Genomic DNA, 24,897 nt, shown 5'->3' on the forward strand with positions numbered 1-24,897 from the left:
TACAATTAATTATTAACTATGTATTGGAAGGTATTACCAAACTATCTGATCAATGGTGGCAAAGAAAAAAAAAACAAAACATGTGAAATAACAGCTCACTTCCAGGAACACGATGTTTCTCATCGGCTTTCCTCTTAGTTTCTGTTTTCAATAAGAGTCAGAAAAGAGGAGGCCAGCCTCCAGCATAAGAAAACACACATGGTGAAATACATCTTACAGAATTAAACAAAGACAGTAACACTCAGCTGTAGGCTAATAACGTGTGAAAAGATGCAAGAAATTGTCTCATTGAAACACTGGGTTCAGACACAGCATTTCACTTGTTAGACCTGGTTTCTGGTACAGGATTTATCAGTCCCTACCATCTCTCTTCCCCAGCCAATTTAGGGCATATAAGCTTAGGCACGATAAGTTTCCTCGATCAATCACGTCCAGCACACAAGCTCCCATGTTACTTAACAACTTCAAGTTCTGAATGTCCTCAAGGAGCAACCAGGTTGCAGTGCCTTTCGAGGTTGGCTTCTCATTTCAATAAATCACCGTAACTCCCTGGTTCCTCAGTTAATAATATGCTTTGAACCACCACGCTGCAGCAGTCTAAGGGCATATCCAGAAACATGCAAGGGTCTCTGTGCCACCTGTACTGTAAAAATATGTTTAGCTACATCCATTTGGAAATAAGCTGCCACAGACACTTCCTATTTCATTAGCATCTTTCCTTCCTGGTATAGGGAATGATTCCTCAGCCTTTGTCAAGGATTCTGTTTTGTTCAGGCACCGAGACATTTCGAAGAAGAGCAGGAGGGCTGGGAGCTTTCAGAATAGAAGGCACAGAGCTGCCCCACGATTTCTTTCAGTTTTGAGTGGTGAAGGGGACCGGGTGCAGGGAGGTCCAAGAAGAGTAAAGTTTCCATCACAATGGCAAAGTTAGTACCACAAGTACACACAAACACCAAGCATCTCATTGAAATATGGGGAATTTTGGAATTATGTTATCTTCATTTAAGTTCTATGAAGTCCTTGCTACATTCAGTTTTTGTTACAGTAGAAACAAGAGATCTGAGTTCAGTGGCTCCTGTTTCACTTGAGGACCCAAGGGCCACATTTATGAGCTTCTCTCCCTCACAAGAACACATACTGTTTGCTGATTCTGGTATGTGTAAATAAGTCACCCCTGCATACCTGACTGCAAATGCTCCGTTTCCAATACTGAAACCCAGTACAACACCACAACTTTTGTGAGTTCAAACTGAAATCAGTTGTCTCAAACAACACTTGAACAACAGTTTAGTGCTGTACCTGAGAGGATCTGCTGAATCCCAAAACAGAAAAACATTTTGCTTCTGTTTTGTATTTCATTTGCTCTTCATCTTCCTTGGAAAAAGGAACTATATCACTCCCATAGCGAAACCCTGGAGAACAAGAGGAGAGCATCTGGTAAGCATATGGGCCTACAATTCCAACACCAAAATTAGGTCTCTGAATATTTTAACAATGCATGCATGCCTCACAGCTACACTCCACACACTCTCATCAAATTACTTTCCCTGTTAACAAAAAAACCACACACCCCATAGACACGTTTTGTACTTCACAAACAGCAGTCGCACTCCTTGTACATTGTTTTCTATAACAGCTACCCTCCTAGAGAGCAAGAGAGAAAATAAGAGAATGGAACAATCTTGCCCAAAGTTATGCTCACAGAATAGATTTAAGCAAATCAGAACAGATTTCAGTAAATAGACTGCAACACTCCCTGCAAATGTAATACAAAAAAATCCACACATACAAGTCATGGACAGAAAATGACACCAGCAAACCAGATGTGTTATCAGTGGAAATGAGGTTCATCCTCCCATGCAATGAAAAACCAAAACACTCCTATATGCAGAAGTGGCCTTTCTATACATCTGTGTTCTACTTCCTGTGCCTTACATTGCAGGGGTATCTCCACAAAACACAAAGCTGTTTGTGTCTCAGGGGCATCATCTGTTCCAACTGCTTATTCCCCCACCTCAAGCCACAATATCCTCCGTGTAACATCACCACTTTATTACACTGTCACAAACTAAGGAATATATCCTCAGGTGTGAAGAAAGCAGAAGGAACAGAGGTAAATCCCTGGATGAAAAAAACCTACGTGTGGACACATTTTCCTGGAAACGAAAAAGCAAACACACAGGAAGAATGAAAGAAATTTCAGTATCGGTGCCTCAAATGCAAAATATTGTCTAATCATGACATTTCTCAAAATGTCCACAGAAGTCCACAAGGCATCAGCAGCTCTTTAACTGTAAGGAATATCACACCACTAACAGAGAAGTTTTTGGTCACTTTTGTTCACAATGAACTGTCCATCATTTTTTACTAGGATCCTGCAACGACTCACCAACTCAGGCAGTCAGGACATCAGCAAAGAATGGTCACAAATGTTTCAAAATCTACTTACTATAAAAAGTGAATTTTTAAAAATTTATTTTACTAAAAGTTTTGAAGTTATGAAACATAAACAGACCACTAGCTTTTAACTATCATTTCTGCTTAAAGAAAATCACTCTGTTGTTGGGACATTTTTATCTGCTACTGCTACAAAACACCTATGATTGCTACAATTGAAAGAAGTTAAAAAATACAGTATTTATCTTAATTTTTCAATGTACTTTATTCGTTTGATGCACTTTCTGTACTGTTACCTGAATATTTCTTCCCTTTAGAGTTAATACACCTGCCCTACTTCTGAGGGATTGAAAGAGCAAAGAAAAAATTAGTAACAAAATAGATATAATAGTAAAAAATTAAACATCTTTGCTTAACTCCATTTTTAAAAAAGTAGACTATTTCATTCTGTTTCTGGGGCATTTAGTCTTCTAAGGAATTTAATCCACTCAGAAAGAAGCTGAGGGTTATAAAAGAAGTATTCTGCATATCTCTACTTCAAGCTGAACCTGCTATGGAATTTACACAGCAAATCTAATAGACTCTTGAACACTAAACCTTCCTCTAATGGTTTCATCTTCCCAGCTGCAGAATATCTAGAGCAGTTGCTTATCTAGGAAAAAAAGCAGTTGTACAAAAGTATTCACGTTATCAGTACAACTGAAGATTTAAAACCAGAATAGAGGTAGCAGCACTACTCGCTCCAGAACTGAGGTACAGTCCTCCATGGTGTACAGTTTAGGAAGCTGTAGTGCCTACCACATTCCACCTGGTGATATTATTATTATTCCTATTAGTGGGAAAAGTAAGAATTTTTAAAATATGTGAAGACAAAGAGCCTCAACATGACAGCCTCTATGTTCCATCAGCTTACAGGGCTTACATTCTAAGATCACATCTAGGCTTCAAAGTATAAAACTAAAAGGCACTTAAGTGATTTATGAGTACAAACCATTATCTTCAGTTTGTCTTCAGGGTACACATAAAGAAGTCATACCTTGAATAGTATCATCTTTCTGAACCTCTGTCTCGTCATCATCATTCAAGCAGTAAACAGTTTCTTTTTGAATATCTTCTTTTCTGAGGGTTTTAGCATCCACAACTGTCCAAACTTTTTTCACTTTCTCTTCTGTGACCTATGTATCAGAATTCAAATAAAAGGAATGTTTAACATTCCAGTGGGATCCCAAGCACTTACCAGAACATGCTAAAATTTCTTAGACGAAGTACTGCATTATTTTGCCAATAAGGGACTAATACTGACATCCCCAAATACGCATCTCTGACTGCTACCACAGTGCTTTCAGCACAGTTTTCATCTGTATAAGACCTGGCACCTGAACTACACTGACTGCGTACTTGTCTTGGTTATTCATTTGTGGAAGTCTCTCAGTGCCAGGATAACATGTAACTTGCTTGCTGTGTACTTTACTTCCTCCACCTACATAAAGCTTTTGATAAAACATTAAGATACATGTTAAAGATACAAGAAGACTCAATGCTCATTCAGCTTGTTTGCCCAAGTTTGGTGTCAGGGTCACTACACCACAGGATAAAAATATCCCAGGTTACTGCAACTTCCCCAAAAGGCAGAAAAAGATCCCAGCTGCATTATGGGACTAGGAGGGGAAAGGAGCAGTAAATATTTGCAATGAGTGAATGTTTCCCAACTACAGGGAAAGAAAAATGCTTCCTTTTCTTTCTACTTACGTGAAATTTCTGGTATATTTAGTGAATGAGAAGCAAAATTAAGAACTGGGCAGAAAACAGAAGAGAGAGAATAGATTATGTCAGTGGCTATCATGAGTTTACTCCTAGCTCTGATCCAATGGCTGTACGACCTCGGGCTGGTCACTCGGTTCATGTTGCTTACTCTTCCAAGCTTCATTTATTTTGAGTGTAAACACCTTTGGGAGGGGACTCACTGCATATTTGTACAGGTCTGGAGCAATATTCTAATTAAAAAAAAATTATCCGTAAGTATAAATAGAAAGTTGGCAGCAGAGATCTCTTTCACGGCTAGTATGCCTGTAACCTTGCAATACCGGCCAGACTCTTAGTCTTGGGTTCAAACAACAAACCAATTAATCTCCATCTCACCAGATCCATCAGTGCTGCCACGCTATATAGTTACCTATTAATTATTCGATACCTGGAATTTTGCACACATTGTGTGTTGAAATACACTCACTTCTTCCCAGCACCATGTGAAGGACCCATATAAACTGTGCACAAGCTCTGCCAAACAGTATAAAGCAAACAAGCAGAAAAAATATACCTTTTTTTCCAAGTCTGAAGTAACAATAGATGCGATCCAAATCAATAGCTGGTCAAACATTTGCACCCACCATTTTACATACACATGTACACAATTCCTCTCATGTCTAGGGCTTAAGAAATATATACTAAGTCTCATTGAGCTGCAGACACATCACTGATGCCGAATGGAAAGCTTCACATAATCACAGAATTCTTAATCAGGTTCATCAACTTCAATACCATTAAGTGTCATGGCATAGATGGCAATTACTTCTATTTCCGTACATCGTGAATTTTAGTTATTTAACATCTGTGTGCAATATGGTGAAGTTAAGAGTTGCTGTGGGAACCACAGTTTGAGATGTACTGGCTTCTACGCACATAAAATCTCTACCATAATTATTTTGGATGTTGTTTCCTTTTATTTTCTTAGCTTTAAAGAAAAAACACGCAGCTGCTCCTAACTTTCTGCCAAAATACACTAAAACATACGATTTTATGAACTTACTGATTTGTAGGCAACAATCCTTATAGACAAATTAGAACCAATAGTGAGCTGGCAGGGCCAAGGCAAAGATTTTCTTTCTATTTTCTTAAACATTGAAAGACGTTCCAGGCTCTCTCTAAATGAAAGAATCAGGAAAACAGAAATGAACGCTAGTGAACTGTAATAAAATATTACAGACAATACACTCTCTTCAAGGAGATGCAGGAGTCCAATTGTTTCAGCTTAGACTGCACGAAGCATTAGAAAATAAACTGTGTGAATAATCTGGTCATTAACTATTGTCAGAAAAGAGAATGAAAAAAAGAGGTGGTACAGTAGATTATTCCCATCTCGAACCTTTGTGATGATGTGATAGGCTTAAAGACAGTAAGTTAGGTCTTGTGATGAAAGTACACAATTGCTTATTAAGCATTTTACATTTATCTGTGCTCACCTAGTTAGAGCATGTAGTTAGCTGAACATCCCAAATTAGAAAAGGCATCTTTAAGTGGTTGAATGTTTTCTGCAGCGGAGGTGAAGCAGTAAAGAACCCAGTTTCAATTAACAGGATTTTGTTTGTGTGGTAATTAACATTTGACACTTTTTTTCAATGCAGTACTAATGAACTCACTATTTTCAGGGCATTCAGGTAGAATGAATGAAGTTACTTTGATTATTTCTAGCTTTAACACATGCCAGTATGTTATGCCAGTTCACACAACACACACAAAAAATAACCGTAATGATTTAATACTAGAGTGTTAATTCAATTGCACAACTTCAAACAATGGAGTCCAAAAAATAGACAGCCAAACCAATTTATAATATATTATTGTGAAATCAAATAGGCTTGCACCCCAGAGCAGCTTTCAGCTAATACGAACTGTATGAGCTATAATATTTTGCTATAAAATTCCAGTGCTGAGAAAGCACTCTTTTTTTTTTTTTAATTGCATGATGAAGCAAAGATAAAAGTGTGTTGACCTCACATTTATAACATGATGATAAAACCAAAGATCTATGTCTCTGTTGACTAAAGCACTTGTCTGGCAGAAATTAAGATCAACTCCTAAAATCATTAGTACAGAATTCAACTTTGTATTCTACTTTTCAACTTTCTTAGAATGAGCAGGGTTATTCTGAAAATTCTAACAGAAGCACAATGAAAGCAGAAAACGCACTGGCATTTTTGTCATGAGATAAACATTGTATTTCTTTTTTTTTTTTTCTACCTTGAAGAAAGGAATGGAGGAAAAATTGCTTCCTCTGGCAAGAGAGATCAATATAGGATTTTTAAAAAGAACCTGTTACTACATCATTAAAACTACTGCAACACATACATTCAAGAATGAATACGAAAATCAAATACCTAAGTGTCAAATGCCTAAAAATGTCATTTAAGCTGAGTTTATTAGCTCTATCTTTTAATTTCTTATATTTATTGAAGAAAAATGCTCCCTGACATCACAAACGACTCAGCCAATAAAACCCTAGTAAAAGCATGTTTCAACTTGTATTTTAAAAACATGTCTCTTCTCCTCTGCTCTCTAATCCCTTCCCCCAAAGCCAGAGGCAGCAGAAGTACCTCCTGTCCAATAATCAGAATATCAAAACCTAAAGCAATACAACAAAATTCTCCGCACTTACTTTCCTGGCATGACTGATTTATTTTCACAAGAGTTGAAATATTTTTACCAGCAGGAATAATGAATATAAGAAAGCAGAGAGTGTATCTGAGTTGGTAAATTATCATGACAGATTTGTAAGGCTAACTTCTTAAAGCTTATAAGCAACTTAACTGCATCTAAAACCTCACACAGTCTCTAAACAACTAAAGCTTTAATCTATTAGCCAAATGCCTATTTAACCAGATTTTGGATTTCCCTGAAAGCAAGGCATGAAGACAGCTTAGACAGTAGCAAGAGCCTGCCATAAAAAAATATAAAGAAAGGACCAAGCCACATAGTAGCTTTATGCATATGGATCATCCTAAAGAATAAACGGGCCCAGAAAGATGTTGCTTTTCTGTACAGTCTCTTGATGCAATGACAAAGCCTGCTTTTTGCTAGAGACTCAGACTGCTCAGTTGACTACTATGAAATACATACACAGTGATACATGTTTCTTCACTAATCCACAGTGATGCTCAAGTAACAGTTTGGCTGTTGAGGTGCAAAGCAGATCGGCTGGGCAGGGTGAGGGAAGGAAATCCCACAAATAAAATGTAAAATTATGAATAACATGGAAATAGCATGCAAGCCTACAGGTACACACTAAGTTTCCTGAAAAAACACATTGTCTAAAAGATCACATTTCATAATTGTAGAATAAAACTACTAAAACAAAAAAAATCAGACTTTTATAAGGCACATAGATGTGTTTTGCTTGTTTCCCAATGAGACAACACCTGTGTGAAAAAGTCTTGGATATATCATGAGCTACAGTTTTCAGAGACACACATAGATTTTTACTCTTCCAATTCTTGCATTAGGAATGCTGCTAAAAAGTGTATTGTTTGGCACAATGGCACAGTCTTATGTGATTAAAGAGCAGGATTAAACAAACAACATTACTCAAAACATTTGCAGGAGTTTGATAAACTAGCGAGCTAAAAGAAGTCTGAGACCAAGGAACAAAGGCTACCATTAAATGCAAATGTTTTACCTGTACTATGTTACAAATTCCAACTCTTTCCAAAACATGCTTTTGAAATCTCATTTAAAGAAATGTTCCTCCAAAATCCACCACCACTAAAGATGGAAGAAAATGGATTTCTTTTTCTTTAAATACAGATATAGAAAATTCATTTTCCACTGAAATCTGTAAGCTCTTCTACAGCAACAGAAGAAACTATTTGAAAGGGACCGAGTGTACAGTAAGTTATAAAATTCACTGACTTCAGTGAAACTGGAGCCAAGTGACTGATTACTTAATTTATTTCATGTTTTGGGGAAGAAATCAGAAAGTAAATTTACAGTGTGATAAAGAGGATTAGCCAAGTCTACCTGAAAGTATAAATTTCTTCCAGCCCTCCTTCTTCATCCAAAGTATACATCAGTTTCCTCACCACATCAATGCCTTCCTTCTGTTGCTCTGTTAAACCCTTTCTTGGAAAAGAGTTTCTGTGCATCTGAGAACAGACACTGGCACTTTTATCTCCACCTCCATCATCAACATCCACTGGAAATGGCAGACTAAGAACACAAGCAAAAGCAGTTAGTTTGACTTTCTTAATAACCAATCAAAAACAAAACAAAACAAAAATTGTATCGGGATCAACAATCTAGCTGCAGTCAGATGTATAAAGAGCCGCAGGACTTGTGAAACACATGAATTTCAGGTCTACTTGGCATTGGTAACATCTTGACCAGAGCACTGCACCAGTTCTGGGCAGCACATGTCAATAAAGATGTCCATGTACAGGAAGGGATTAGGAAGTGAAGATAACAACGATTAGAAAACAAGATATATGAAAAAAGACTGAACAAAATAAAGCCTGTAGAGAAGGGAGTCAGAGGACAAGACAGTCTTAAATATGAAAGGCTGTTGCAGAGAGGAAGGGAACAATCAGTTCTTCACAGTCAGCCTGCGCTCAAATTACATCATGGAGTCAGGTCAGATATTCAAAAACCTGATAAAGGCATTTCAAAGCATAATCTCTAAAACCAAGTGCCTGAGGAGACAGAAGAGTCTCCATCACCGGAAATCTTTACAAAAAGATTAGACAAACACCGCTCAGCGATGACATACACCCAACCGAGCCAGTCCGAAGTAGAGGGTTGCTCTAAATGATTTGTTAAAGGCCATTCCAGGCCTGCGATTCTGTATTGGCTCTAAATGCCAGCAAATGGGACTTTCTCTGCAGTGGGGCTATTAGGTATCTATGGAATAAACGTTAGTCTTTGAGATTTTAATAGCCTACAACACTAGGACAATTTCTGACTGAAGATAAAACATTTTCCTGCACTTCAGGAATCAGATTTTAAAATTTAGCCAGGGGTTATAGACAAAATTATTTTGCCGCTCTTCAAAATATAACACAGTTAACTAAGTATAATAACCACAGAAAAGACAGATGTGTAAGATCCTCTTCTCTTGTGCCCTTGACAATGCCTGCGGATTTTTCAGATCCTTTGTCTGATCCAATTTTGAATGAACCTCATGATACCTTCTTTCACCACTTTTCCACAAAGTATTTTAGCATTGTATTATGTTTTCAAAAAAGCAGCCTACAGATCTCTACCTTACTTTCACCTCATTAGCCCTCACTAAACTTAGGTGTGGAGCTGCATACAATAAGTGCAGTTAACAATATGCACAATAACATCACATACAGCAGAGTTAAAGATCAAACTTCAGCAAAGTGTTTGGTACCTTTTTAGGAAGCAGCATCCACTGACAAAGAGAAACTGTATTTTAAAGCTGTTATGAGAGCACAAAGCTTCAAACCTCTGAAAGTTAGATAACTTTCACTATACAGTGCTTAGAGACTCCTGTGATAAGAACTGTAATACCCAAAGCTACATAGCGCTCAGCATGTGCTCAGTGCTTGGTAACAGGGAGGAAAACCAACCACTTGCCACAAGTACAACCTAATCAATAAACAGGGCGTAAGAGATGGAAGCATGGGTTATAACAAAAGGACAAGGTTTGGCAAGAAATCAGTTTTAAACCAGTATCCTGAATATTTTACATTTGTATGTGTATTTCTCAATGCATCATTTGCTCGCATGGCTGGGAGACAGGGTGTAAATCTGCAGTTGATGCTACAAGAGCAACATCTCCCTAGTGCTTCTACCAGCTGTGGGGCTTTTCCTTTGCTACATTATAAACAAAGAAAATGTAAAGATGTATCAGAAATCTCACAGAACAAAACTGCAATGTTAACCTGTGGTGGTAGCACCTGTCTGCACAGCCAACTACATGTGTGGAGACGAAGTGGCAGGGGCTAAATACCAGGTCTCTGAAGGATGTCCTCTGGCTGGCAGCACCTGCTCAGGTTCATGGTGTTGTGTCTCCAAAGTCTCCAGTGCCAACAACAGCTTGCATAACCTAGACGGGGCGCGTCAAGGCATGTTGCAAGTATACAGGACCCAAGAACAGTCTGACATTTTTACATTCAGCCTCTCCAAAGCACAGGCAAAAAGATTATTTTTCCATGGAGGATCAGCCCATGATTTTCAGTTATGCTTTCCTACCTAACACCTCTGTTACCTTGCAGCAGGGTCCGCAAATGCTTTAACGAATTTATCAAGTCTACAGCATTGCTCCTTACAGAACACTGGATCCAGACGGAAGTAAGTATTTAAATGGTCAGAAGTTAAGAACGCAGCTTTAACTTTCTCCTGTTAAATTATTTGTTACAAATAGCAAACATTAACATTCACGCCAAGATTTGCTTTTAAATAAACTCCTACTAGATGGCCTATAGCTTCCTATGTTACCACCATGTACAACTACTAATAATACAGATGTCAGCAGCACCACTGATTCTGCAGAGCAATGCCTACACCTGTACCAAAACAACCAAGAGATTCCTGTTATAACACTGAAGACATTGCTTCCATTTTCCAAGCCCATCACTGTGAATATATAACCCTTCTCCTCAGACTTATTCTTCTATTGACACCAGAATCAGGCTCTAAACATCTGCAACGCTACCTCATTATTTCTTCCCAGTAACTCCCTTACTTAAAGGATCTGGGCTGTTGCTGTGACAAAACCGCTGCTTCCGAGGCTATTTCTGTCTCACTGTTTCTGACTTCTCTGCTTACATAGATCTTTTATCTTTCATTTTAGGTTCTGGCTCTAAGCTACAAGCTTAACTGAAGAAGCAGCCATCATCTTAACATATATTTGCACATCACTTAATCAAGGGGACTTTGTTCATAACCGGAATTCATGGCATGTGTAATTAAGTACTTAACAATCACATTACATACTGGTACACCTCTACAGAAGTCATATACTAACAGATTACCAGCTCCTTCGAGATTGTTATTGAGAAAGCATCATAATTCCCCTTTGAAAAAAATGGCATAGTGCATAACAGCTACTTCCGTACTCACAAAAACTGAAGTGAAATTCCGGTTTTCTTCAAGTTAGCAATGATAATATCCAGCTGATCCTCACTGACAGGACTACTAAGGTCTGTAAACAGTTCAATGTGTCTCTTCTCGTACTTCTTTCCTCTTAAAATACAAAAAACCAGAAATATTATCTAAAGGCCTTTTCTAATACTTTCCTTACAAAATTAATTTTTACCAAAGCAATATACCTATTAAAAAAACCCAAACCAAACCTACTTGGTAGAACTTGCTCTGTCATTACTCATATTATTTATGGTAAGTTTTTATCTTTATATGATTCCCCCCTACTCACTCCTACTCCCTAAAATTGAGGATTCTAGCCCTGTGACTATATAAATCACTAACCACATCAAAATGAATGGAATTCTGCCAATTTTTACCAATGTAGACAAAATGTTAATAAAATGTGAGGTTGTTTATTGATTTATACTGGATATTTCCTTTGCAGGTATAAGTCTGTCCTTGTAAAAATGGAAAATGTATTTTAAATTAGTGTTGCTGGCAGGGGTGCCATTTTAGTAAACTAATTCAGCAGATTCATTGCATAAGATGGACTTTAAAGCCTACTTAATGCACTAAGAAGTAGCAACAATAAACATCAGAAAGTTTTGCCAGCCACAGAACAAACTTCAGTTAAACTGATAATAGTTTTTATCTGGATAGTCAAGCATAAGGCTGATTTTCTTGAATTTTTACCTGATAGTATTTTCTCAACTGAAGGGGAATTCCATATCAAAGAGCTTGTTGCATACAAGCAACTTACCCACAATACAATAAAAGCAGTTGCTCCATAGGTATTCAAGGTTATACTGCCACAAATACAGTGATTTTAATTCACAGCTCAGTTTTAACCGTTTAATTGATACAGCTTTCCACGCTGATTAGAATTTATTCATAAAAATACAAATTGCATAACTAAGTCTATTCTTTTGCATTCACAATTAGATCATATGATCTTTTTAACAACATGTTCAATCTGTTTTGAGAGGAAGTAAGGCTATCTTCCTTTCCCTGGACCATCAGTCCACTGAGTCTGAGAAACACATTTCCAGTCTAAGTACATTCACCGACAACTGTGTAACACACGCGACAATATTTTCTTTCAGCTTAAACAGTTTTTTTTTCCTGTATGTTTATCTTCCACAACCCGCATATTTACAAACAGCCACCTTATCTCAAACAGCCTTTGATCTCCTAGGCTGAACAAACTCACCTTTCTAGCTTTTTTTTTTCCTTTGGAAGATATGCCATCACCCTTATAAATTTGGTAGCCCTTTTCTATGCATTTTAACATCTGAATTAATGTTTTTTGAAAACAGATCACAAGAAATGTGATGCTAAGTGAAGCCTTTGTGTCTTGAATAATGGCATTAATATTCTCATGAATCTACTGCGAAGTTCCCAGTTGCATCAGAAAGCTCTTTGATTGTCTGGAGAAGCAAGATGCCTCCTGAGGATTCTTCAAGGACAGACTCCCGAAGTGTGTTTTTTTGTTTTGGTTTGGTTTGTTTGTTTTTTTCCAAATAAGCTTTTTCCATATTTACACAATGCTGGAAATGTAACACTGACAAGAAATCAGATCAGCTCCAAAATGCAAGGTCAGAATTCTGTAAAAGGCTTTGGGTTACATACTCACATTGTTTCCTTCTGAAGCAAGTCCATACACACAATAATTGCATCGAGAACTAAGCAAATTTAAGAAAAATCTCATTTAGAACATGAACCATGACACAAATTTGTTTTTCCTATGAAACAATCTTCTGTTTTCACCCTCTCCCAAACACTAACAAGCATTTTAGTTAACAAGCAATTTTTTGAGACAAGTACTCTTCAAATATCAACGCTGCAAGAGGTTCCTATATAACTTGTCTATGTTGTGATCTTCTCTCTTATCCATTTATCTGATGGAACAGTAAAAAGACTGCTTCAGGACCCAATCTTTTAACTGTCAATGAGGAGGCTCAAGTCCAGTGAAAGGGCAATCTAATCTTCATAATGCTACTTTGAATCCACAAATAAAATTTACTTGCACTTTCAAAACATGATACCATTTTCTCATGCCAGTTTTCCTTCAAAATATCTGCATCTGGCAATCTCTTGATAATTTCTTCCTCGCTACAGTTTTCTTTAGGAACACATTCTTACCACCGCACACAAACCTGCCGACCGACTGAAGACAGAATGTGACTCTGCTTCTGCTAAGATCCAGCTGACTGGCTGCACATTTCTCTGAAATAGCTCTGCCAGTCTGAGCAGAGTTCACTACAATCATTTTATGGCCAGAAAGAGAGAAGACAACACAGGAAGCTGAACAACATGTAAATGAAACACACAAAGGGACATTATATAGACTGCCTTCATTTAAAACTCCTCACCTTATGCAACTAACAACAGAATACACTCAAACATGAATAACATTCAAACCAGCAAGAGAGACCTGGCAATGTTAGAAATATTTTATACAGATACCAAGCTGATAAACCTCTATTCTGCTTTGTCTGGCTTCTGGTACTTCTGATGACATATTTCATAAATAATATTTTTATTTTATGAAAAAGTTCTGCAACAGCATTTAAAAAAAAGAGCCTTGACACCTAAAAATATATTGTTATATTTCTTCTCCTTAATTAATGGAATACTTCATAAAAATGATTCCCTATGGCCAAGACTCCATCTGCTAACCTAAGAGAATGTCAAAAAGCAGCTAATCTGCTTTTGAACAAACTTACAACCACAAATCAGCTGAACTCTGATAGTAGCTAAAACTTCAGAGGAAAATTTGAGCCCATTTCACAACACTAATGTCCTGTCTCCTGTGTAACTGCCTCAGTTCAAGAAGAGCTCTACAACAGAAGGATACAGTCTGCTTGTTCTGAGCCTGGTTTAATCACATCTTCAATGTCTTCCAGCAGATCAAAATCTGGTAGCATTAGTGACCTGTGCACAGTAATGTTTTGGTATTGATCCCTACTGGCAAGGTCATTCCTAGTACCATCTGTGCCAAACAAAACTACAGCGACTTCATCTTTTGTCTCAGCAAAAACCTGGAAACAGAGAAAATAGAAAACCGGTATAAAACCACAGGTAGATTCATACACAACTATGTTAGGCAGACTCCAGCAAGCTGAACTTATTTTGAAACAATGTCAAGTACAGTGGATTTACTACTTCTTTTGCAGTGCTATCCTACCAAAATGTAGTCTTACCTAGAGTTCACTAATTTAGATATAATTAAGAGTGACATAAGGATATATGGGATAAAACAAGTAAAATTGGCTGACTCAGTCCTTGAAATGAGTCTTCAGTATGGTAAATCTTAAGAAGGTTGACACATTTTAGAGACAGTACTTTTTTCCCCCTCAAAATTTATACTGCCCTAAAGAAAAACAGTGACCAATCCAACTGCCACTTCTCCACAGAAGTAGAGCTGAAAAAAAGCACTGTTATTCCTGCATAAAAACAGATTCTTACAAACTTCTCATTTATTTCAAATATTAGTAAATTTAAAAAATATTTCACAGATGTTGTTGCTTCCTCTCCCTTTTTAATGTTTTATTACATGTAAAGTGACACATACCTGTCGCTGCACAAACTTTGTCATAACCTTCTTGGCTTGTTCAAGTGAAGACTCCTCACCAGAGGCCAAATTGCTCATTCCATACCCTACATCCAGGCACAGCACTATGGCTGCCTAGAAAGGAAAGACAATACCGGATAAGAATGTAAACAGGCTAATATAAGCATAATTACTTAAAACGTTTAGTTCAGATCCTTGAACATACGAAACTGAATAACCAAACTATGTCACTATTGGTTTCTTTTACAGCAACTGCTAATATGAGGCAATGGTGGAGGACAGAACCAGTGCAACTCCACTGAACTGAGAATTACTTAATCCTGTACCATGTTCCAGGCATCTCAGTGGAAAAAAAACCCCAAAAATCCCATTATACAATAATCTATCAAGAGAGAAAATTTCTGTTCAACCCTGTAAACATATTTGGGACCTAAGGGCTCTTCTACACTAGAAAACAAACCCAAGACATTTCAGCTGACAGTTACCAGCACAACACAGTTCAGTATATGTGCACAACACAAGGTGGAGATACAAGCTTGTTCCCTAAACTCCGCAGCTACATCCATTCCCTGCAGCAGCTTGTAATAGCTGCAGAGCACTGCTTGGTGTGGCTCACGAACATCAGAATGACTGCACTCCTATGGCTTCCAGCCAGGGCCAGAACAGTTGTTGCTGCTGGAGGTGTCTCTGCAGTGAACAGTGGTGCCTGCAGTGCACAGCGATGCTCTTAGTGCCTCAGAAGGAGAAATTCTAATTTCAACTTAGGGGCTTAAATCCCACAAGCTAGTATATGTGTTTGCATTGCTGAGCGTTGCTTTAACTGTATATAACAGTGTCCAAGCCTTTCCCTTTTTGATTTATAAGCTATCATAAGAATAAAGTAAAATTGCTTCTTGTGAGTTCTTTTGTTCAACATTTATTAATAATGAATATTACCCACAGTGTACTGCCCATTCAACCGGTTTTGCTAAATTCATTTAAAGTTCTTCCACAGACTCTAATTACTTTGACTAACCTGAGTAATTTTACAATTCAGCTGAACAAAGCTACAAGAGGAATTCAGCAAAATTACATCCTGCACCTCCAAGGGCACTGACAAAAGGCCAAGTCAAATTTATTGTTGCTGATTAAACCAAGGTTCTTGAAATATACATCAAAATCTTGCCTGGTGAATAACCAGGAGCTTAAATTACACTGTGTACAAAAAAATTATTGTTTGCCAGAACACAAGAAAGTTAGGTATTATCTAGTTTGTAGCTGGTCACCTTGTTTTAAAATACAAAATATATCAATTCTCCAAGAAGTGAAAGTGCCAAAAGGATGCAGGACATAAATCAGAAGACTGAGAATCAAGCAACACAAGATGCATAATCTGCTTTTATAAAATAAATGGGATGAACAGAAAGGAAAGGTGTTAGTCTAAACTCTTTTGCATATGACCATGAAAACAACTCCAAGTACCTTTTTAAACATCAACCAAAAGAACCTGATTCTTTTTGTCACCCAAACAGATATGTCTTAATATCAAGTTTATAGGAATAATTTACCCAAATTAGTTGTCTAATGCTCTGCATTAGCAGCTCTCACACCATTTTCTTATTCTCCTCCTTTTCCCAGAATATATTGTACACCGCCCCTGTCATTTTAACATGTACTAGTTTAACTCCCTGCACCCTCCCAGGGCAGGACAAGAAGAAGAAAGAACAAAAGAAGGCTGAGCAACAGGACTCCACAAGACGTCCAGCAGGTTATGCTCAGTCTCAGTGCTCTGTCCCTCACTCTGCCTTTACTGGTGGCCTGTCTGGGAGCCAGGAACTATCATATTTGAGGCAGCAAGGTCTGCAGACTCCTAGAAGGGAACAGAAGCAGTAACTGAGGCTGCACTAGGTTCTCACAAGAGCCATGTTACTGCTCACCTGCCAGCCTGAGGAACTACTCTATCAGCAGCTGCAGACCCTCAGCTTGTTGCTGTTCCTCCTAAAGACACACAATTGCTGGCAGCTGAATTGATCCTGTTTCCAAAACAGGTAACATGCTCTTCACAGCTGGGAGATGACAGCAAAAAAACCCCAAATGACTGCAGAAGTGAAGAGCAACTGTTTTGCTTAAGAAAAAATGATCAAGTGTCACATGCTAACATGCTCTTTTGGAAGGCAGCAAACTCCAAGCCTGGTACCTATCCAGGTATGTGAAATCCTCCTTCAGGAGAACAGCAGGTCTGTCTTTAGAAAACCCTCCTCTATATGCGTCCTCATCTGTTATTAACCAATCTGCTTTGCTCAAGTAATGGTAAGGATGAAAACAGAACAAGTCTGCTTTTATCTCTAACCCCAGGGTGCCGAAGATAGTTGTAACAAAGCTAAGAGCCCTGCAGCCTGCGTTTAACAGATACTAAACCGCCCTGGATCAGAAAAGCACCTAATGCAGCTTTCACCAACAGGACTCCTTAAACATACCACAGAAACAAACTGCATTTTTAACAGGGCAAAACCGTTTCTACTATTATATCAGCAAGAGCAACAGGAATTACTGCTGTGGCAGCTGCAAAAGCCGCAGCAAAAGCCGCAGCAAAGGCCGCAGCAAAGGCCGCAGCTGCCCCGAGCGAAGCCCCTTTGGCTCAGGGAGTTTGGTAGCAGCCGCAGCTCAGAGGCCGGCACAGGGAGGGTCACTCGGTTTCGGGGATGGGTTTTGCAGCCCCGGCTGTTGTTCCGCTTGCTCCGCACACCCAGCCCAGCTCGCTGGACCCGGGACAGACCAGCCGCTTCCAGCAGGTGAGCACGGCCGGCCCAGCCACGTTCAGCTCCCAGAGCGGCACCACCGGAACGAGCCCCAGGTGCCGCCAGAACCGCCAGAGCGAGCCCGGGGCCGCGCCAACACCCCCCGCCACAGGCCAAGACCCCAGAGCCAAAACTCAAACATCGCCCGTGTCACAGGCGGCAGCGGCGGCCCCGGCCCGCAGAGGAGGGACCCGCTGTCACGGCCCCCGCGGCGCTCAGGGGCAGCGCCCGCTCCACGACCGCCCAGCCCTAAGGCACGTCCCCGCCGCACCAAGCCCGCAGCGCGGGAGGTGCCGGGGTGCGCACAGACCCTCACCTTGCCGCTGCGCGCCATCGCGCCGCTTCCGGGACGCGGTGCGTTGCACTCAGCGCTCCGGCCGGGAACACGGCGGCGGCGCTTCACGTTCCGCGGGACGGGCAGCGCCACCCAGCGGCGGGCGGGAGCCGGACAAAGGGCGGGCGGGGAGCGGGGCCCGTCCCCGCTCTGCCCCGTCCCCAGGTCCCAGCAGCGCAGAGGGAACAGGTCCCCCCACCGCCTCCGCGGCGGCGAAGCGGGGGTGGCGCGGCCTCCTCAGCCACGGCCTCGCCTTGGACAGAGGGCGGTGCGGGACAGCTGCGCCAGGTACGGCTCGGCCGGGTGAGAGGGAAGGGCGGTATGAGGTGCCCCCCTCATCTTTCTCCTCAGACCGTCACCCCAGCTCCCCGCAAAGCGCCACATCTCGCAGGCCTGGCTGGATCCGCGGGTTTGGCCAGACGGCGTGCAGCGCATAGCCAAGGACAGGCCTGGTCTGGGGGGACTGGGGTCCCTGAGGAGGGGCAGCGGCAGGGCCAGGGAGGCCTCTCGTCTCCTGCCTCGCCCCATCTGCCCCCCACCCCACAGGGCCTGTCCGCCCAGGGCTCCCCAGTGTCCTCCCAGCACCCGGGAGCCCCACAGGGCACATCTGCTGAGGGAGCCGTTCGTTGCCCTTTGCCCGGCCAGGGCTTTGGGCTGAGTGGAACTGTCTGATAAATCGTGTTCTGCTCATGGATCACCAGTGGGATATGGTGTATATATATCTAGTTAAACATTGGCACAATACTAGCTTTTTCCCAACACTAACAACAGAAGAGGATTTCTCAACCAGATTGCATCCAGGCTCTGTGATAAAACTGAAGCCTGCTGATTTTATAATACATGAGATATCATCTGTATCTGGGCACCCATTGCACATTTAATCATCAGCAGAAATGTATAGAGAATGGCAAATATTTCATCATATATATTGAGTACTTCTTGTTCTGCATTACCTTCCCTGTACTGTTTGAGAATATCATTACCAGTGTTCTTTCCATTCTCGCTGTATCTCAAACCCCACATTATTATCTATAATTATTCTCAGAGTGCAAAGTGGTGATATTAGTATAGCTACAAAGGAGCAAATCTCACATGAACACTTCAAAAACCTTGTACTGGGAGGCTGACCCTACAAACACAAGCATTTCCTTTTTCTATTAAGTGATATCTGAAGACAAAAATCCCTTCCCTCCTTACTACATCACCATGCTTTGGGAATATTGATAATTGAGGGATTTGCTTTTCAAAGCGCTTTGCATATCAAAAGAACAGAACAGCTTGGTGATGTGACAAACATTTCATGGGAAATCTGCAGGCAGAAAACAACCCAGAAACTGCAAGAAAAAGCTGTTCATTGTCTTCCTACAGAGATTTCAGATTAATCAGCCAAGGAAATCAGGTCTGCTTACTATTATTATTATTCCTGATGTTACGTTAGTCCCTAGGAGTGCTCAGTACAGACCAAAAGCTCCCCTTTGGGCTAGCAATCAGGCAGTCCCCCACCCCAGCCGATTTCCGATGTAGCTTGCAGCCTACGCATAATACAAGACGTGGACACACACAAACATAAATGGGAAGAACCGAGAGATAAGAATTGATCAATTTCATCAACAATAGCTTTTCACAGGCCATCAGAAAAGCATTTTGCCAGGCATTGTAATCAGTGAATATTTTACTTTTATGCTAGGGCTGGGAAGTAAAACCCTAGCCCTGACTGCTGACACAAACCCCTTCATAGTCCTCTCCGAATCAAAGATCTGACACACAAGCTGAATCCCAGGCTTTGGTCCAAACTCTCATAGCTAGAGCAGTAATTGTAAACATCACCCAGAGAAATGTAATTCAGGTACATACTAGGAACCTCTGCTTTGCAGGAAGGTTGGTGTGCCCAGCCCGGCTACAGCACCCTATTCCCTTACAAAGTCTAAAGACACCTGTAGCCATGAAACTCCATCTGTGATTTTCCAATCCATTAGCTCTCAGTCTGGCATAAACGGGGTCTTATAACTCTCTTGGCAAAATACATAAACAATAAACCCAAACTTTCCCCATTTGCATCTTCATGCTGCCAGATTTCCTCAGAGCAATTTCCGCCATTTGAAGGAAAACTGGCTAATCCTTTCTGAAACAAACTTGAATCCCCATTTCCTTTTCAAGTCTGCACAAAGCTCCCTTATAGGCAATCATCAGATCTGCATAACAATCTCCATCTGGGGGCACTGGGGCTTTGTTAGCCTGGACTAAGACTTGAAGATCTTTGCTTGTAAACACTTGCCAAAAGATGCTTGTGATTAATTGGCCATTTCCATTTTACAGAATGTCAGTCTCAGTGTATAAATAATAAATACGTGATGTTTCTGAGGATTCAGCATCCAGGGTGATCAACTGTAATCTCATTTGCAACAAAGTGAGTCAGACCTTAATCTCAGTAAGGTCCTCACTTATTGCTCTGTTTTCGCCTTTTTTGGTTACTTTTCTTCGCCCAGAAAGCCAAGCCTGGATTAAGTAAGCGTGCTCTTGGGAAGTACCAACGAGGGGCCTGCCTTGTGTTTAACTTCACTCGATGCTTTTACAAGGCAGCACAGAAAATGGCTTCCCTGTTTTGTTACAGGAAGGAATGTGTTATCCAGAGAGATGCAGCTGGAACACAGCTGCTTATGGCAGCTCTGACCAAACGTGAATGGCTTTGACATAGAAGCAGAAAGATGAATTGGCTTTTCTCCCTCTTGAAGCAATTGCCCACAGGGTAAAACTTTGGATAAGTGCTTGTGGAAAGAAGAATACCATAGCCATCTGGGATCTAGCCCAGTAGTCTTGTTGAAATAGATACACAAAGCAGAACTTTCCACAGAAGAATTAGCTTTGCAATCATTACCTATTCTTCGCCTGGGTTCATATGTAGAAGTGGGCACTAACTGCAAAATGAGGAATTATGAACTGAATTTCCTACAGACATAAACGAAGCAGGGCAAGGACACTGCGGCACCAGTCAGCTTTGTATTTCTACAGGTACAAGTTTGGCAGCAAGCTGAAAGGCAAACTAGACAGGTAATTGGCATCCGAAGCAAAGCAGAACTTGGGAACACATCTGTTGCATCTTCCTGCATTGGGCTTCATGAGGTGTGTGTACACAGTTGTCTTCTCCCAAGAGGTCTTTCCAAACACCTGCTTGCAAGCACATGCCAAAACTGTGGTACAGACCAGCACTGGTATTTATTATGTCTGTTTAGTGATTCCTGATGGTCCTTCCCAAGAGATACAAGCCTAATTCATGGTCTTTGCTTAGTTGCTTCTATGGAACACACCTGCAGGGAAAAGAACTCAAGCACAGGTTTCATTCTTTAAAGAAAAACTGGGCTTTGATGTTGAGGATCATCTGTAAGTCCACAGAGCTCGTGCTAAAAAATAATAGTAAAAATATTCTTCTGGGGGTTTAACAGCTCCCATCTGTTGGTCTGCCTGCTCTGTCCATTTTTGGTTTAGTTCATGTAATAGAAGAAAATGAGTCTACTAGGAAACATAAGGAAATTATTGTGGTAGAAAAACTAGAAAGCTAAATAGGAAGGATTATGCCACACCATCCAACCTTGCTTGAAAACACAGAAGAAAAACATAGTAGGGAGAAGTAATGAGTTATGAAAGTATATTGACTTGGAGTGGGTCCTGCCAGTCACATTCTAGCCCAGGGGCTCCCAAACTGTGGCAAATGGGGGGATCACAGCTGATACATAAACTACTTCAAAGCAGCTCACCCAAAACTCATGGTCCCACACCACGGCAGAGGAGACAGAGAACGCTTCAGAAATGGGTCTGCAAATCCTTCTGCACGAAGCTGAGAGCATGAGATCCCTGGTCATATTTCCACTTCCAAAAGACACCAGCACTGTTGCTTTTCCTCCTCACAGCCCCCACTCCAGCTGCTGATTTACAACCTCCCATTTTCCTCTGACCAGTCTGTTTTTCTTCTCCAGACTACCCAGTTAACAAACATTTCCCAGGCAGAATAAAAACTTCCACTGGCTGTAATACACCCGCAAAGGCCTTATTAAGTGCCACAGAGAGCATGAAGTCACAAGCTGACTCTGTTTACAACCTTTTTTCCCAGTTTACCTTTATCATACTATCATGGCTCACGTTGAGAATCACACTCTTCCGTAGCACGCACGTACCGTCCTGCAGAATTGCTGCCCATCCAGTAGTTCTTCCACCTGATGATCGTCATTTCCAATGAACAGAATGGTACATTTGCCTAAGAAATTGTGTCCTTTTTTTTAGTTTTTGGTGGTGGGGGGGTTTGTTTGTTTCTCTTTCAGAACATTTATGAAGCTGGCAGTGACCTTTTAAAATTTCTAATCTTCTCAGCCACTGTGCTTGCCATCCCTCTCAGTTTGGTGTCATTTTCAGTTTTCATAGGCACATTTTTTTCTCCAGCTAAGTCATGCTTAGCCTGAGATGGCCACCCCTGGGAGTAACCATTAGACACAGCTCTGTATATAACATTCCAGCTGCTTTTGCAGTTATTTTGTCGTACATCAAAATACGCAACAGCTTCTAAGCCTGCTTTTGAGAATGTCAGTCAAAACAATGTAAAAGAAATTATTTACCTTGATTTTAATAAGCCTATCTGAAAAGCCTGTTTCTCTCTCACAAAAAAAGATTGATTTGACATAATTTATTCTTTAAAAAGAACTTATTTTTCCTTTTACTTATTATCTTCTAAGTACTTATACATGATTTAATTATTTGTGTTGCTAGTTTCCAGTAACTGGAACATAAGTAGTACTTAACTCCCTACCATCTTTGCACTCCCTCATCCCCTTTTACAAGTAGATATTATATTTGTAACATCACCAATCCTTTCAAGGAAAATCATGCTTTTTCCTGAGATTGTTTTAGCCAGTTTTATATTTGCCTTGAATTAAATTCACTTGACTCAGCTGATTTGAAAACATCTCCACCATTTAGGCACACTCTTGACTATTCCTGTTTTATCTTGAATCACTTTTTGCTGCTGGTGGTAATTGCATAACTGCGTGAATGCAGGTGACCTTTGTAAATGGACAGGCTTCCACAGCTGTCAGTTATTTAATTAGCTCAAAAGGCAGAAGCACATGCTGTGGTTTCAAAGGTTTTAGCCCAGCTGAAACCCATGTAGCTGTCAGGAGGAATCTATATAATAGAATTTAATTTTACTTCTATAATATGTTTTCTTTAAGAACTAAAGAGAACATGAAAGGTGCAAATGTCCAGGTCCAAGACGTGAGGGAATTTTGACTCTAAAGTTTCTTCTGCAACCTTAACCAAGTACTTTGTGTCTGTATATTATGAAACAGACTCAACTACAGGAGCAGGTACTTTTTTTGTCCTGTCATAGCCTCTTTCAATACATATTGAGATAAAATTAGGGCTGTGCACCAGAGGAGTCATAAGATTTTTGCATCATCTGTTACAAAAACTGGGAGACATAGACTGAAAGAGGAAATTCTTATGATTATGGTGACCGAATGACATTTTAAGAATTAAATTATCTGGTTTTGTCCAGCAGGTTGCCTGTGTTCTGATTTACAGATCATTTGAACCCAAGTCTCTCACCAGTAGGCACTGGTTATGTGAGTCACCTTTGCTTAGTGCTCAGTTTGATATGCAGCCAGATCTGCTTAAGTGCTGAGCATTCACAGGTGTTCATGAAAGGACCTTCACTTTCAACACAGAAAATGCCTTATGTTAAATGTTTTAAAAAAATCAGCTGCAAGGTATCTCAGAGGGGCACTGAGACTTCATAGACATTTGTAGCTTTTAAAATCCTTGTGCCTTTGTTGCCATACAAGTTTATCAGCATTTATGTCACATACAATTGCAGGGGAAAAAGAAAAGTATTTCTGTGGAGTACTTACATGTGACAGTGGCATGTATTATTGAGAGACGGTTTTGTACAATCTGTGCAAACGGGTTTCAACCACACTTTGAAATATAAGGGCAAACCAAAATGCTGGATTTGCTCCTCATTAAATACTTTCACATGCTCTGCTATATAAGCCTGGCAAGTCAGAGAAAAATAGCATGAACTCCTGTGACTGAAGATTGCTTCAGATTGCATACCTGTGAGGAACAGGGAAGGTTTAATTTTCTATGAATATGTTAAAAATTGGCATAGTGTAACTTCTTAGTATTTGCCATAGCGCTTTCGCGGCATGTAAATGCATTTCTAAGGCAGAAAAGAGTACTGCAGTGGGCTTTTTCCCCCTGATTTTCAATTCAGCCACTGGAGGGCGACATGATCCCAGTCTCCTAGGCAGAGGAAGCGCTGTAGCCTGCAGAATTAGGTAGTGTGCACCCAGCAAGCACCACCGAACTGCAGAGGAATTTCTGCCTACAGGTGTGGCAGAAATCAGACAATAACAAAAACCCCTCACGTTTTAAAAAATATTTTTACATTGTAATTTTTTTGGAAGGTAGATTTATAAATTTCTTCCTGCACCTAAAATCTATTAAGCTGGGCTTCTGCTTAGGATGATGTTTTCATGAGTTCTAAATCCATGGATTAGCCAAAGGATTTCTGAAGGAGGTGATGCGAGACCCACTCAGCCTGGTATCACAAGAGCTGAAATATTTCCCCCTGCTAAGTGACTGGAAGCCTGTCGTGTTTTTACTCTTGAAATAACTCTGGCAGACTTTTCTGAATTAGTTGTTAAATCCATTACAACAGATGATTTATTTATTACCATTCAGAGGACTATCAGCAGTGTAGGGTCTGATTTTCTTTAAAATTAGTAGAAATAGTTCGGTGTGATTGAACTCCAGAGCACCTGCGTTCCTGGGGAGGACTAGGGAGTTCATGTCAGATGTTCTTACTTTGGCGAAAGCAACAGCCCAGCAAAAGAGAATCAAGTAATATCTGAAAAATGTTAAAGCCAGTGTTTTAGGAAGAGATAATAAAT

The 24,897-nt window shown here is 40.3% G+C and overlaps 1 protein-coding gene across 1 annotated transcript in view; it reads right to left on the minus strand.

Moving 5' to 3' along the window:
* XRCC5 (X-ray repair cross complementing 5) overlaps window positions 1-18,004 on the minus strand; it is a 51,103-nt gene extending 33,099 nt beyond the window's left edge. Inside the window, exons 1-9 of the mRNA XM_065637540.1 lie at window positions 17,942-18,004; window positions 14,849-14,962; window positions 14,132-14,315; window positions 12,908-12,956; window positions 11,251-11,373; window positions 8,188-8,376; window positions 5,204-5,318; window positions 3,434-3,572; window positions 1,300-1,412 (exon numbers count right to left, since the gene is read on the minus strand). Coding sequence (XP_065493612.1) covers window positions 1,300-1,412; window positions 3,434-3,572; window positions 5,204-5,318; window positions 8,188-8,376; window positions 11,251-11,373; window positions 12,908-12,956; window positions 14,132-14,315; window positions 14,849-14,962; window positions 17,942-17,959 — 1,044 coding nt within the window. The 5' untranslated portion in view covers window positions 17,960-18,004. The remainder of the gene's footprint in view (window positions 1-1,299; window positions 1,413-3,433; window positions 3,573-5,203; window positions 5,319-8,187; window positions 8,377-11,250; window positions 11,374-12,907; window positions 12,957-14,131; window positions 14,316-14,848; window positions 14,963-17,941) is intronic.
* Window positions 18,005-24,897: the final 6,893 nt, after the last annotated feature.

This window comes from Caloenas nicobarica, chromosome 6 (assembly GCF_036013445.1).
Source record: "Caloenas nicobarica isolate bCalNic1 chromosome 6, bCalNic1.hap1, whole genome shotgun sequence".
Lineage (NCBI taxonomy): Eukaryota > Metazoa > Chordata > Aves > Columbiformes > Columbidae > Caloenas > Caloenas nicobarica.